We start from the raw sequence: 15447 nt of genomic DNA, 5'->3' as shown, positions 1-15447 counted from the left end.
AGGCTGATTGTTCTCTCTCATGCCAGCTTAGTGAAAAACTAATCAAACTGTTATTAGATAATAGTGTACTCTTGTCTTCTAGAAGTTTGGAACCATTATCCTGTAATTGCCAAGAGTCCTTTGGTTTTTGGTAGGAGGAGGATGAAAAGAACCATGTCCGAAGCATAGGCTACTGTTAGCATTTTGAAATGTGTGTGATTTCACTGGAGTTGGAAAACATTGCAAAGTGTGTGGGTTTTAGTACTTGGGAACAAAGTGAAAACATTACAATACAAAACATTAAACACTGATAATTTAGTTCTCATGAGGTTACTCATTTTTATGTCTTTATAATTTGTTCAAGCCATTTTGAAATAATGTAGTAAGAACTGAATTGTGTGTGGTAATTGGATCTTGGTTTGAAACTCCAGTGGAAAACATGCTTATCTTCAAACATTTCAAGGACAGATTTCACCTCTTTGTTTTTGTCAGACAGTTATGGTTTTTACTTTGTTTAACTTTGACAAGAGTAAAGTGCACACTGATGTAAAACTTTGAGATTCCTGTTGCCATCTATAGTGTATTTCAAAATAGCAGGAGATAAGGTTAGTTCTAGGTTTAAGACTATCAGTTTTTTATTTTGTATGTAAGATGAAACTCAATGAGAGCTTAAATATATTAAGGTATTTTCATCTTAACCTGGTCAGCATTAAATAGAATCCTACTTTCTGTTCTAATTGGGTGTTCGTTGCGTAATCGTTGAATCAGAATGTATTTTTTATTTCTATAGATCCTCCCATGAAGGCAGGGTACCAAAAATACAAAGTATATTTGACAGGTTTCAGAGTAACAGCCGTGTTAGTCTGTATTCGCAAAAAGAAAAGGAGGACTTGTGGCACCTTAGAGACTAACCAATTTATTAGAGCATAAGCTTTCGTGAGCTACAGCTCACTTCTATTTGTAACTTGTACTCTCTGGTGAGGCTATGGAACTGGATTACAAAACATGACTCTGGAGTAGAGGTGCACAGCAAGGTTATCAGTGGCATGCAAGGATCTGACTGCTGTTAGGTAGAGCCCTGTGTTAAAAAATGAAATGAAATTGAGAGAACCTGGTTCTCCAGGTCTTTAGGGTGGGCTCACTTTCCAGGGCCACCTGCTTCCTGGTAAGGTTCTTGTCACACTCACTTGAGCTGGGGGCACACATGGGGCATGAAGCTCCTACGGCTTGCTCAGCAAAAAAATGTTTGGGAACCTCTGCTATAGAGCAATGATACTCAAACCTGTGGTTTTCAAGTGTGAATAAAATGTTGCACATCTAATGAGGTGCTCTTGGGTTCTTCAAGGAAAATGTAGCTATTTGGGGGGTCAGGATGGAGACAGGCATGGCCAAATAAATGTGGGTAGTAGTGACTGAGAGAGCAAGCCTTCTCAAATGGCTGAACCATAAATTCTCTTTATACTGAAAACTTAGTTTAGTTTTGGTAAAGGCCTTAGCTGTTTAAACATTAAATTTATTTTGCTTCTTAGTGGCTAACGAGGGATGTTTTAGGATCTAAATAGATTTGATGCACTTAGAACCCTTCACAGATTTTAATCTTTTTTTTTTTTTTTTTTTGTTCCTCAAAGGGAGATGTATTTAATTCTTTGCAAGTTATAGAATTTTGATGTTGCTAGGGTTGATAAGGATTTTATTTTTTATAAGATTCTTTTAAACAATTCCCTCTCACATACATGAACATTAAGGTCCCCATGGCACTTCCTCATATGAGAGAATTTTTTCTAATGTTTTCAGTACAGACATTCAAGTTACTGGGTTTTATTCTGAGCCCTTCCATTTAGGGCCTGTCTGCATGGGACAGTTTACTGGCAGAACTATACCAGTATAATTGTACGGCTGTAGTTTTTGTGGTATAACTCCCCATGTGGACACTCTTATTCTGGAATAAATGTCTATGCAGGGAGCTATACTGGGATAGTTCTGCCAGTAAATTTAATTTCTCTGTGTAGGCAAGCCCTTGAATTGCTGTGGGAGCCATGGGTGAGGTACTTCTCTGTGCCTCCGTTTTCTCATCTGTAAAATGGGGAGTAATACTTGCCTACTGCATAGAGGTGTTCAAGGATTAAGATTTCTGAACAGGTTTGAGATAATTGGACGTAAAGTGTTAAGTATTTCTTTGTGGCACTCTGCCATTCTAGAGTCTATTCAAATGTGAGACTTAAGAGAGAGAGAATTCAGCAGTATATTGGACCTTTTCCTTTCTGTTGGGGGACTTGAGAAGGTTCACATGTTGTAACAGTAAAAAGTTGCAAGACAATTGAATAAGTGCTAATTATTTACATTGCTTGCAAACCACTGTAGCATAACTTTTGGAGTGAAGAAATTTCCTCAGCTGTGTTTAAAACACTGTTACTACAGTGTGTCATAACCACAAATAATTGCTAATACCTCAGTTTTCCAGGAAAAGGGCCCAACATAGTTAAGAGTTCTGATTATCTCTTATTCTGGTTAGATGTTGCATATCGTGAAAAAAGAAAAGCACTTGTTAGGAGAAGTAGACAGTCTGTAATCTCTTGCTATGTGGTTATAAGCATCATAGGTGCATATAGCAAAGTCTGTTGCTGAAGATTTAAGGGAAATTCTGAGTGGAGAGCAAAGTAATAGTTCCAAGAGTTTTGTTTGGTGTCCCTGTTAGAAGTTCATGAACCTGCTTCTTGTCTCTGTCAGCTCTGATAATCAAGGACCAGATTTTGTACCTGTTATCGTAACTAAAATTTTTCTTGCACTCAGTTTTGCTTTGTGTAGGGGAAAGATAAAGAACCAATTGGTTAAATATATGAAAATTTTTCATAAGGAGGCTACTATAATATAAATATGGGGGGGGGGAGAAGTTAGCTGTCTGATGACTGTAAATAGATCCCCCCCTGCCCCTTGATTCAGGCATACTGCATGATTTTTCTTCACTCAAGTGTTCTTCAAACCATTTCTTGAAAGAGTCCATGTAGTTCAATATTTACTTGATACTAATAGAAGTAGTAATTTTTTTTTCTTCTATACCAGTCCCTAGTGGTAATTTATAACATGGTGTAACAATCAGAATTGCCTGCTTTGGAGCACTCATCTGATTTTAACAGTGCAAGTCACATTTTCAACTCTTGAAATCTTTCTAGGTTGGGAGGTATGGCTCTTTGCTTCACTATCCCAAGTTAGGGAAGAGAAGTAAGCTGCTGTTCTGTGTGTGTGTACAAAACTTTTTTGTACAGCATGGAGCACATGCTATTACTGGAGTCAGAACATGTAAATATAGCCACATATAGCTGAGGATGACTACCAGAGCGGGCTGCTTGCCCTTCTGTGGGGAAAAAATAGGGCTTCTCAAGCATGCCATTTTTAAAAGGAATGCTGTCAAGGAATCATTCATAGTTTTCCATAAGTTCATAACTAATATAGTACTTAGAATCTTGAAGTGAAGTTTTCTTTAATAAATCTTTCCCCCTTTTCGTTATATCAATACATTGGTTGGTTAGGTACTTGAAAGCAGCACAACAAACAGTTGACCTTCATCTTCAATTTTTATTTTTTTTTCCCTTCAATAATACTTCAGAAATACTCCTGTAAGAGCAACTACATGGACTGCATCAACAACTGGTCTTACAAAGCAAGGTAGATAAGATTTTGACCGTACCAACCTTGGCGCAGGTACAGCCAAGAATTTTTGGTAATACTGTATTTTAAAAGGAGATAAGGCTTGGTTTTGGTTTTACCTGCCAGGAAGCCCACAGAGCACAAGCTAAAATTTTTCAAATGTTGGTCCTTCAAGATAGGCAACTAAATCCATATTTAGGCCCTTAATATGTACGTGGCTTGATTTTTGAGCTGCTGAGCTTTTGTAACACCCACTTTGGAAAAATTTGCCCATAGGTTATAGCTACACACCTTGTCCAGTAAGATGTGGGCTTGAAACAGTAGTGTTGTTTTTTTGTTTGTTTGTTTTAAATCACAGATGATACCAGCATGATTAGGTGTTATGCCTGCTCTTTCACAGTGGCATCTAATTGTACTGAAGCCTGCTCAACTTTATCTATGCAGCTTTTCAAGACACTGACCCTCCTGGATCAAGCCATCTAATTTGGCACCCATCAGTACTATAATTGACTTGGAGTAAGTCTGTGTGTGTGTTACATTTGTTTTAAGCTTTCCCCAGGAATTCACAGTGCTGGAAGCTGGAAAAGTTATTTTCAAAGAGCATCTTTGTCTTATATGTGATAGAATTGAGTTTTAGGTTACTTTAAAAAAATCTTGACATGTATTCCTACTCCTTAGAATCATACTTCCCTTTCCTCCTCATCTTGTTTGATAAGGATAAAAGTCTTTGTGCCCTTTATTGGTTTTGTATGACATATAAAATCATTTCAGTATTGTTTGGGTGCTGTTGTTTGTTCTTACATTGGAAATACAAAAATACTGGGTTTTGACTTCCCAGTTTTTGCTAAAAAACCACATTTGGTTTAGTAGCATCACAATAACCTTGATACCTGAGCTAAGCCTTTCCCAGCTCTCAAATTGAGGTGGGAGGATATGTCATGTTAGATATAGGGCTGTCAAGCGATTACAGAAATTAATCGCACTGAACACAGAATACAAGGTGTGCAGTGCAAACTTTATATTTTTTTATTACAAGTATTTGCACTGTAAAAAAACAAAGAAATAGTATTTTTCAGTTCACCTAATACAAGTACTGTAGTGCAATCTCTTTATCATGAAAGTTGAATTTACAAACGTAGAATTATGTACAAAAAACTGCATTCAAAAATAAAACAATCAAATTTTAGAGCCTACAAGTACACTCAGTCCTACTTCTTGTTCAGCCAATTGCTCAGACAAGTTTGTTTACATTTGCAGGAGATAATGCTGCCACTTCTTTTTTACAATGTTACCTGAAAGTACGAACAGGCGTTCCCATTGCATTGTTGTAGCTGGTTGCAAGATATTTACATGCCAGATGCGCTAAAAATACTTTGTCCCTTCTTGCTTCAACTGCTGTTTCAGAGGACGTGTCCATACTGATGATGGGTTCTGTTCAATGATAATCCAAAGCAGTGCAGACTGATGCGTGTTCGTTTTCATTGTTTGAGTCAGATGCCACCAGCAGAAGATTGATTTTCTTTTTTGGTAGTTCAGGTTCTGTAGCTTCTGCGTTGGAGTGTTGCTCTTTTAAGACTTCTGAAAGCATGCTCCACACCTCGTCCCTCTCAGATTTTGGAAGGCACTTCAGATTCTTAAACCTTGGGTTGAGTGCTGTAGCTGTCTTTAGAAATCTCACATTGGTACCTTCTTTCCTTTTTGTCACATCTGCAGTAAAAGTGTTCTTAAAATGAACAACATGTGCGGGTCATCATCTGAGACTGCTATAACATAAAATATATGGCAGAATGCAGGTAAAACAGAGCAGGGGACATACAATTCTCCCCCAAGGAGTTCAGTCACAAATTTAATTAATGCTTTTTTTTTTTTAACGCACATCAATCATCAGCATGGAAGCATGTCTTCTGGGACGGTGGCCGAAGCATAAAGGGGCATGTGCATGTTTAGCATATCTGGCACGTAAATACCTTACAATGCCGGCTACAAAAGTGCCATGCAAATGCCTGTTCTCACTTTCTGGTGATATTGTAAATAAGAAGAGGGCAGCATTATCTCCTGTAAATGTAAACAAACTTGTTTGTCTTAGTCTGAACAAGAAGTAGGACTGAGTGGACTTGTAGGCTCTGAAGTTTTACATTGTTTTGTTTTTGAATGCAGTTATGTAACCTAATTTTACTTGTAAGCAAAAAAGGATGAATTACTCTCTCAACTTACTATTTACCTGTATTTCTCCAGTGTCTCCCCATAACACATTGCACCTTATATTGCACTTACAAAAAAGCACCCATTGCTAATTATGGCCAGATCTAAAGCCTGACTAGAATGGGTTTTGGATCAGGGCCTAAGTATGGCTACAAAAGAATAGCCTTTTCTAACCACATCTGAGATTTAATTTATTCTTGATGAAGTCAGCTTAAATCGTTAAGAGCTTGATTAATGTTGCCATCGATTGTTTCTCTTCAAAGAAAGACATTCTTCTTGTCACTAATTAGGATTATGGTTAGAAATATGGCATTTTACTCAGCAAATCTGCTTTTTTAATGGCCTGTTAGTGAAATAAACTACTTTTTACTACTATTATTACCACAGAACCAACACTCATCTAGTACTGAGAGAGATTGCTGTCTGCCTCATATATTAACAGACTTGTTAATTAATTTTCAATAAGAAATCTTACTGGTGATGAAGGATAAGCCAGAAAGAAGTCCAGTCAGGTTTGATTTGAATATCCCAAGTTGAGGTTGCCATTTAGTGTATAAAAAGTCTTCATATTTGTTACTGAGCAAACTTGCTGTAGCGTCACTGAGAGAAAAACATGCCACTTTTAGACTCTCTGTTCATAGTAGACATGCATTTTATAGTGAAAGAATTGTATTTTCTCATTACTTCAAAAATTGTAAAAAGGAATGGGCGAGTCTCTGTCTTCCACATAAGTGGGAGAATTTTAGAAATCAACTATTAAACTGAGTTTGAAGTGTGAAAATACAACGTTTGGGGTGCAAACAGGGTCCAGTGTGTTACTTTTAGTGTTTTGCAGGGAATCGTAGTATGTATGTAGTATCTCAACACTAGTTATTTACATTTAATTAATTAAAAAGAAAAGGAGTACTTGTGGCACCTTAGAGACTAACAGATTTATTTGAGCATAAGCTTTCGTGAGCTACAGCTCACTTCATCGGATGCGAATCCAATGAGGTGAGCTGTAGCTCACGAAAGCTTATGCTCAAATAAACTTGTTAGTCTCTAAGGGTGCCACAAGTACTCCTTTTCTTTTTGCGACTACAGACTAACATGGCTGCTACTCTGAAACCTTTAATTAATTGACTTCCAATTAATTCAAAGTAATTAAATTGTAAAGGCTACTTTCTAGTGTTCCCTAGTAAATACCCACGATAACCCCTCAGGCAAACTACAATTTTTGTAGGTTGGAACAAATATCTGGAGAGTGTCCAGACTAGCCTTTTAAAAATGTGTTAACAATTCAAGTTAATTGGCAGTCATTTTGATAGAGGTAAAATCTCTAGTGAAAAACTAATTAAGGTGACCTTTGGGCTTTTTGTGGGGGTAGGAGGATTTGAGTGAGCTTGATATTTTTGTTTGCTGCTTTATGATGTATAAAGAGTCTGAAAGTTTGTGTCTTTTACGTTACAAATATCAAGAATGGTCTTTCTTTGCTGGGAGAAATGGAATATAAGAGGGGTTTTCAGGAATCTTAAGTTTATACAAGGAGCAAGAAGATAGAACTTTCCAGCCTAGTCAAGAGCTGAATTTCCAATCTAAAACACAAGCTTTTTTTAGCACCTTTTGTTGTCAGAGGATGTAGAAAAAATGTTTGCAGCCTTAATTTTTCCATATTAAAAAGTGTAAAGGCCACTTTTTTTTCTTCTTTCTTTTTTTATTGCAGGTCACCTTTAAATAAAGGTTTTAAAGGCATTACTATGAGGCCTGGAAAAACAACTGGATAATAAACTAGGTAACTTTTTGAATATTAGTGTCCCCCACCACAGCTCAAAATCCACTTACCACAAAGGAGTAGGCTGGATTTGAGTCAGGGTGGGTTGATTAGATCAAAGTGCCTTAAATTAATAAGGAGATCTTGATTTAAATATTTTTTCCAGTTGTACTTTTTAGTTATTTCCCTAGAGAAAGGTTGATTCTTGTTGGTTGGTAACCATGAAAACATGTTAATTTGTAACTATATATCCTTTACACATAAGCCACTTCTACACTACAGACTTTGGTCGACACAAGTTATGTTGGCATAAAGCCGCTGTTAGTATATCATTAGTATGCATGCTCACTTGGCTCCTTGCATTGGTGCTGTACATGCTTACTAGGATTCCATGTGGCGTTGCATAGTGCGGTGAACCGTGGAAAGGTATCCCAATGTTTGACCCACCACTGGCACTGTCTTTTGGGAAGTTTTGGCAGTGGGACAGAAATGCGTCACACGGGGTATGTGGGAGCAGGGAGTCAACTTCCCAGCATGCAGCTGTCTCTATCTCATCATGTCATCTATGTCCGATAATTTTTGCACCTTTTAAAAAAAATCCCACAGACCTGCACAGACTTCCTCACTGTCCACCATCTCTGACGGAAGCATGGAACCTGCACAGCTCTGCACTATTGTCATAAGCATCGCAAGCATAGGACACACGGTCCTTTGGTATTTGCAGAGCCATAAGAAGAACTGAATCAGTATGGAATATGACTATTTTTTGGATGACAGATAGCTGTGGGACATAGCAAGGACCAATTCAAAGTCGGTGGTGTTCACAGAGCAGCTGCCAATATAGAGCACTGCCTCTGGGCTTGAGAAACAAGCACTGACTGTTGGGATTCTATAGTAATGCAGGCTTGGGGTGGTTAGCATTGGCTGCAGAACTTTTGCATATGGAAAACCACATTCCTGGATCTGTATGCCAAGTTTGCTCTAGCCCTCCAGGACAGGGACACCAGAATGAGAGCTTCATTGATAGTGGAAAAGCAAGTGGTGATTGTAGTGTAGAAAATTGCAGTGCTGGATTGCTACTGGTCAGTGGGAAATCATTTTGGAGTTGGAATATCCACTGGGGGTTGTTGTCATGTAAGCGTGCAGGGCCATTAGTCGTCTCCTGCTATGCAGGACTGTGACTCTGAGCAATGTGCAGGACATAGTGAAAGGATTGGCAGTAATGGAGTCTCTGAACTGTGTGGTGTCGCAATAGATGGCATGCCTATCCCCGCAGAGTACATCAACAGAAAGGGCTACTTTTCTATGAAAAGAAAAGGAGTACTTATTTCATAGAATCATAGAATATCAGGGTTGGAAGGGACCTCAGGAGGTCATCTAGTCCAACCCCCTGCTCAGAGCAGGACCAATCCCCAATTTTTGCCCCAGTTCCCTAGATGGCCCCCTCAAGGATTGAACTCACAACCCTGGGCTTAGCAGGCCAATGCTCCAACCACTGAGCTATCCCTCCTCCCCTCTTGGCACCTTAGAGACTAAAAAATTTATTTGAACATAAGCTTTTGTGAGCTACAGTGAAGTGAGCTGTAGCTCACAAAAGCTCATGCTCAAATAAATGTATTAGTCTCTAAGGTGCCACAAATCCTCCTTTTCTTTTTGCGGATACAGACTAACACGACTGCTACTCTGAAACCTACTTTCTGTGGTTATGCAAGCATTGGTGGATCACTGGGGATGTTTCACCAACATCAATGTTGGCTGGTCAGGGATGCTTGTGTCTTTAAGAACACAGGACTTAAAGACGGAAAGGACTTAAAGGACTTAAAGACTGTTCAGAAAGCTACAACCAGGGACTTCCTTTCCCAACCAGCAGATTACTATTGTCGTTGTTTACCTGTCAGTAGGGATCCCTGTCAGTAGGGATCCTGGGTGACCCAACCTACCCTTGCACCCACTGTCTTATGAAGCCATACACCCGCCACCTTGGCAGCACCAAGGAAGGATTCCACTATCAGCTCAGCAGGTGCAGAATGACATTGAATGCACTTTTGGTAGATGGAAGGGACACTAGTGTTGTTTATTCACAAAGATTGAATCTCAGTGAAAAAACATCCCAATGGCTATAGCTGCCTACTGTGTCCTGCATAATATCCGTGAAGCAAAGGGGGAAAGTTGCTGTCAGGGTGAAGGGCAGAGGTGGAGTGTCTGTCTTCTGAGTTTGATCAGCCAGACACAAGGATTACTGGAAGAGCTCAGTGAGGTGCTAGGTGGCTCAGGAAGGCTTTGAAAGAGCACTTCAACAGCGAGCCACAGTAATGCATTCTGATGTACTATGGTCTACTTTGCTGTGTTGTTTTGGGGCCTGTAAGAAATTGTGTGGTGCTTGTACATCTGACTGTACCACTGTCAGTGCACCTATTAATTTTCCTGTGCTTGTTGCACATTTATGATTATTACACTGTCACTGATCCTGTGGGTTGTCACAGTTCAGTAACAAGTAAGTGGGCTCAGAGCTGCTAGGCGCTCTGCGGCATATGTTGTGAACTAAAAGCTTGCTTGTTTTCCAGATAATAGAATTTTATTCAGTAACAAAACCAATGCAAAAAAAAATCTGTGCAACTTTAAAAGCAGATACATAAACTAATATATTACTGGAACAGAACTTAATGAGGAGAAAGAACATTCATGTACATTTTACCTGCACATACACTGACCTGTGAAAGCCACGGTTGCTGTAGATGAAGTTGTGGTTGTCCTTAATGCCCCCCGATGCCATGTGGAATGTTGGGGGGGGGGGAGGGTGTAGGTAGGTGTTATAATGCAGTTCTTCATGGACTGCAAAGGGAGGTGAGCCCGTGATTGTTAAACTGAGATTCCACAAGAGTTTGCAGTATCTGTGTTTGCTACTGGAGAAGCCCCATTATGTCCTGTGCATCTCACTCTTCTTTTCCTGCAGGGACCCTTGTGCCTTTCTCCTGTCTGCTCTTTCCTTCTCCAGGCTGTCTGCTGCATTGACCCTCCGGGCCTTTTGCTCATGGTCTGACGCAGCATTGGCTTGCAGGATGTTATTGGACGTATCATCCTGATTCCTCTTCTTTTTCCTCCTTACTTGGTTCAGGTGTGAAGGGGAAATCCCTCAAGGCTGCTGCTGCAGCAGCTGCAAATAAAACACATATGTCCACATAGTCACAACAAAAAGTGAAATGTAATCTTCAGAACTCCCTTCCCTTGCTCCCCTACAGTTTTCAACAAAATATGCTTACTGGCACTTCTGCTTCTGAGTGCTTGTGCACAGTGCCATTCACAGCAGCTGCGGTCAGTATAGCCCACCAGGGGTGAGGGAAATCAGGGGGGAATTGCTCAGCTGCCTGAAACTGAGTATAGGGCAACAACAATGAATATATTGGCACCTGCAGGCAGTGGTGATTTTAGCTGATACCTCGCTTCTGAGGATAGCAAAGGCAGAGAGAGCACAGCTGCTGCTGGCATCTTGAAGCCGCCTAGTCAAGTATGCTGCTAGCCTAAGTACTGCAATAGTTCCTGCCGAAGTTATCGCTGACTGGCATGGGAAAGTGTTGTACTTTGGAGAAAGAAATAAGTCTGCCATCCCTAGAAACTTCTGGAAGAGGATTACAGAGCACCTCCATGAAAGTCCCATTGAGATCTCTCAGAAGGTTTCAAAGGACGTCCCTGTATACATAAACTGCCTCTCATGACACCTCCCTGCCCTTGCCTAACTCTACAGAGGAATAAAAAGCAGATAAGTGCTACCTCCTTTGTTGTACCACTACCTCTTCTAGTACAAGTAAATTAATGAAAAGTCAATAACTGTCCTGTTAAGTTGGTTCAAACATCACTGTAATGGGAAATAAATTTACACACTTACCTGAGATTCCGTCCCCTGCATCAGGCTCACCCATGCTCGACTGACTGGACTGTGGGGGAGCCTCAAACAGGTCCTGGCTCACAGCATAGGCATACCCCCTCCACTCCCCAGTCACATGTCTCTTATCCTCTTAGTCTTTGCTGTTCATGCCAGGGGCCTGTGACTTGGGCTTCTTAGAGGAGCCTGTGGGGGTGTGGAGGTCTTCACCAAGTATAGCATGCGGCTCTTCGTAAAGGCATCAGGTCTGCAGACTGACATCAGATTGACTGTCAACCTCCCTGGCATTCTGATACACTTGACGCAGTTCCTCTACTTTCACTTGACACGGGTGCTGGTCCCTTTTGTGTACCCCTTCTGTATCCTCCATGCAATCTGCTCGTAGATGGCCACATTTCTGCGCTGTAGCTGTGCTTGTGCAGTCTCTTCTCCTCACAGGCCCAGGACATCCACTATCTCCTGTCTACTCCAAGCCAGAGCATGTCTGGAGCGTGTAGCCAGTATGGTCAGCTGGCTATTTATGACAGCTATTTTGGGATGCAGGAACACACTATTTAACAACAATATAAAGGAACACCGTGTGTTGCAATGGAAAAGAGGATTTATCCATGTGCATGGGGTAGTCAGGAAGGCATGCTGTCTTCTCTGCTGTAGCCAAGTAGCACATGTCTGTGTGCATTCTGTGTTCCAAGAAACTTTGTAGACTGCATAGAAATAAGTATAGAAGGAAGTTTCGCTTTTTACCTTAGAATGAACATATGATGTAATTAATTAAACTAGTCCAAATAAGAAGAAAAATAGTTAATTTGTTTTCTCTCTCTCTTAGGTTTGTAAATACTACCTTTGTGGGTTTTGTCCAGCTGAATTATTTACAAATACCCGTTCTGACTTAGGTAAGTGTTCGTTTGTGCGGGGGGGGCGTGTCATTCACTGTCATTAAAATGAAATTTAAGATGTCACCTGATAACTCCCTTCTGCTTCCAGATTAGTAGTTACAATTGACCTTTTATCTGTGACATGGGATATTCATTTTCTTTAGTGTATATTCTGTCAACACGTTGTAAAACTAGTTTTTTCAGGTCTGCCAGTAACTTGATTTCAGCAATAGCAATGTTGATATAATATCATGGATAGACTGCATAACCAATGAAAAAGTATTGGAGATTAATTGGAGGATTGGGCCAAATTGGAGGATTGGGCCAAAAGAAATCTGATGAGATTCAATAAGGATAAGTGCAGGGTCCTGCACTTAGGATGGAAGAATCCAATGCACCGCTACAGACTAGGGGCCAAATGGCTAGGCAGCAGTTCTGCGGAAAAGGACCTAGGGGTGACAGTGGACGAGAAGCTGGATATGAGTTAGCAGTGTGCCCTTGTTGCCAAGAAGGCCAATGGCATTTTGGGATGTATAAGTAGGGGCATAGCGAGCAGATCGAGGGACGTGATCGTTCCCCTCTATTCGACATTGGTGAGGCCTCATCTGGAGTACTGTGTCCAGTTTTGGGCCCCACACTACAAGAAGGATGTGGATAAATTGGAGAGAGTCCAGCGAAGGGCAACAAAAATGATTAGGGGTCTAGAACACATGAGTTATGAGGAGAGGCTGAGGGAGCTGGGATTGTTTAGCCTGCAGAAGAGAAGAATGAGGGGGGATTTGATAGCTGCTTTCAACTACCTGAAAGGGGGTTCCAAAGAGGATGGCTCTAGACTGTTCTCAGTGGTAGCAGATGACAGAACGAGGAGTAATGGTCTCAAGTTGCAGTGGGGGAGGTTTAGATTGGATATTAGGAAAAACTTTTTCACTAAGAGGGTGGTGAAACACTGGAATGCGTTACCTAGGGAGGTGGTAGAATCTCCTTCCTTAGAGGTTTTTAAGGTCAGGCTTGACAAAGCCCTGGCTGGGATGATTTAACTGGGAATTGGTCCTGCTTCGAGCAGGGGGTTGGACTAGATGACCTTCAGGGGTCCCTTCCAACCCTGATATTCTGTGATTCTATGATTATTGGAACTTGGCAAAATCTAGTCAGATTTTATGAAAAGAAAGATTAGATTTGCAGGGTACATTTTCAGAAGTTCAGTGGGCAGTGCATGTTTATGGGCACTGGAAAGTAAAGTGGATGGCAGAAAAAGAAGATCCTGGGTGGATGATGTGGTGTCCTGGGTGGATCAAAAGGACTATTCATCCACAAAGAGATTAGCAGAGGATCATGCAGAATGGGCTACAATGGTTACAAATCTCTAGTAATGGCCACACCACAACAGAAAAAAAAGGAGTACTTGTGGCACCTTAGAGAGTAACAAATTTATTTGAGCATAAGCTTTTGTGAGCTACAGCTCACTTCATCGGATGTATTCAGTGGAAAATACAGTGGGGAGATTTATATACATAGAGAACATGAAACAATGGGTACCATACACACTGTAACGAGAAAAGAAAAGGAGTACTTGTGGCACCTTAGAGACTAACAAATTTATTTGTGCATAAGCTTTCACGAGCTACAGCTCACTTCATCGGATGCATGCAGTAGAAAATACAGTGGGGAGATTTTATATACGCAGACAACATGAAACAACTGGACAGTCTCTACGTAAAAGAATAATTGGACACAAATCAGACGTCAAGAACTGCTGAATTGGAATTAATTTGCAAACTGGACACAATTAACTTAGGTTTGAATAAAGACTGGGAATGGAGTGGATGTGTCATTACACAAAGTAAAACTATTTCCCTATGTTTATTCTCTGCCCCTTCTCTCTCTCTCCCCCCCTCTCTCCCCCCCCGCACCCCTCCCCCCGTTCCTCACACGTTCTTGTCAACGGCTGGAAATGGCCCATTTTGATTATCACTACAAAAGGTTGTGGGTTTTTTTGTTTTGTTTTTTCCCCTCTCCTGCTGGTAATAGCTGACCTTACCTGATCGCTCTTGTTACAGTGTATGGTAACACTCATTGTTTCATGTTCTCTGCGTATATAAAATCTCCCCACTGTATTTTCTACTGCATGCATCCGATGAAGTGAGCTGTAGCTCATGAAAACTTATGCTCAAATAAATTTGTTAGTCTCTAAGGTGCCACAAGTACTCCTTTTTAAGGTAAAGGGTGTGTCCTAAGACCTATCCCTCTCAGGGAGTACTATGCCTTAGTCCTGGCTAGAGAGAGATGCCTCCCTCTGCTTGGGATTCTCAGCTACAAACCCTCTCTATGCTGTTTTTGCAAGAAGGTCAGGAGGACCTCCCTCATACTTCTAGCCCAACATTTAGGACACTTACCTGGGATGTGGGAGATCCTTCCTTCAAGTCCTCCCTTGGCCTGAGTGGGAGAAGGTATTTGAACAGGGGATCTGCCACTTCTCAGGTGAATGCCTAACCACTGAGCTCTGGTATTCCAATGTGGTGATTTCTTAGTCTGTACTGTGAAACTGTTCCACTGTGGATAAACAGGAAATTCATGGAAGCAGGAGGACTGGACCCTGGGTTTCCCACCTCCCAGGTGAATTTTGTAGCCACCAGACTACAGAATCATTTTCATGCTTGTGTACGCTTTTTCTGTCTCTTTCTGGCCCAGTAATTTGGCGCCTACAGATTTTGGTGGCAGCTGAGTGAGGGTTTTATGAATTCCAGTGGAGTCTGATTCTGGAATTTATGTACTAGAGTGGCAGTTAGGTGCCTAAGTCTTTTTGTGAACCTAGCACCAAAAGCATGCTGACTAACTCTTCAGGAGTTTGTGTGGCTTCCCAGAGCGTGCACTCAGCCTTGCCTTCCTTTATTTTTAGGTCCATGTGAAAAAATTCATGATGAAAATCTGCGTAAACAGTGAGTATTTAAATTGTTTTAGCATAAGTTAATGCAGCAATTATAAATTTGTTCAAATTGGCGTTCATAAAACCAGACAAGAAGAAGATAATTTAAGAGTAGCTTCATATATAAGCTGTAAATCATTTACCTTGTACTTTTCATTGTCCGTTTCTTTATGAAAAGTAATTTAAAAAAATC

At 40.7% G+C, this 15447-nt stretch overlaps 1 protein-coding gene across 4 annotated transcripts in view; it reads left to right on the top strand.

The window, feature by feature from the left end:
* Positions 1 to 15447, top strand: part of LUC7L3 (LUC7 like 3 pre-mRNA splicing factor) — a 42764-nt gene that overhangs the window by 6127 nt on the left and 21190 nt on the right. For all 4 annotated transcript variants that reach the window (XM_084646542.1, XM_084646540.1, XM_084646543.1 and 1 more), the window contains exons 2-3: positions 12283 to 12349; positions 15228 to 15267. In XM_084646542.1, the coding sequence (XP_084502668.1) occupies positions 12283 to 12349; positions 15228 to 15267 (107 nt within the window). The remainder of the gene's footprint in view (positions 1 to 12282; positions 12350 to 15227; positions 15268 to 15447) is intronic.

Source organism: Lepidochelys olivacea (assembly GCF_965140295.1).
Source record: "Lepidochelys olivacea isolate rLepOli2 genome assembly, chromosome: 14".
In the NCBI taxonomy this organism is placed as follows: Eukaryota; Metazoa; Chordata; order Testudines; family Cheloniidae; genus Lepidochelys; species Lepidochelys olivacea.
This window is presented reverse-complemented; position numbering and strand designations above follow the sequence as displayed.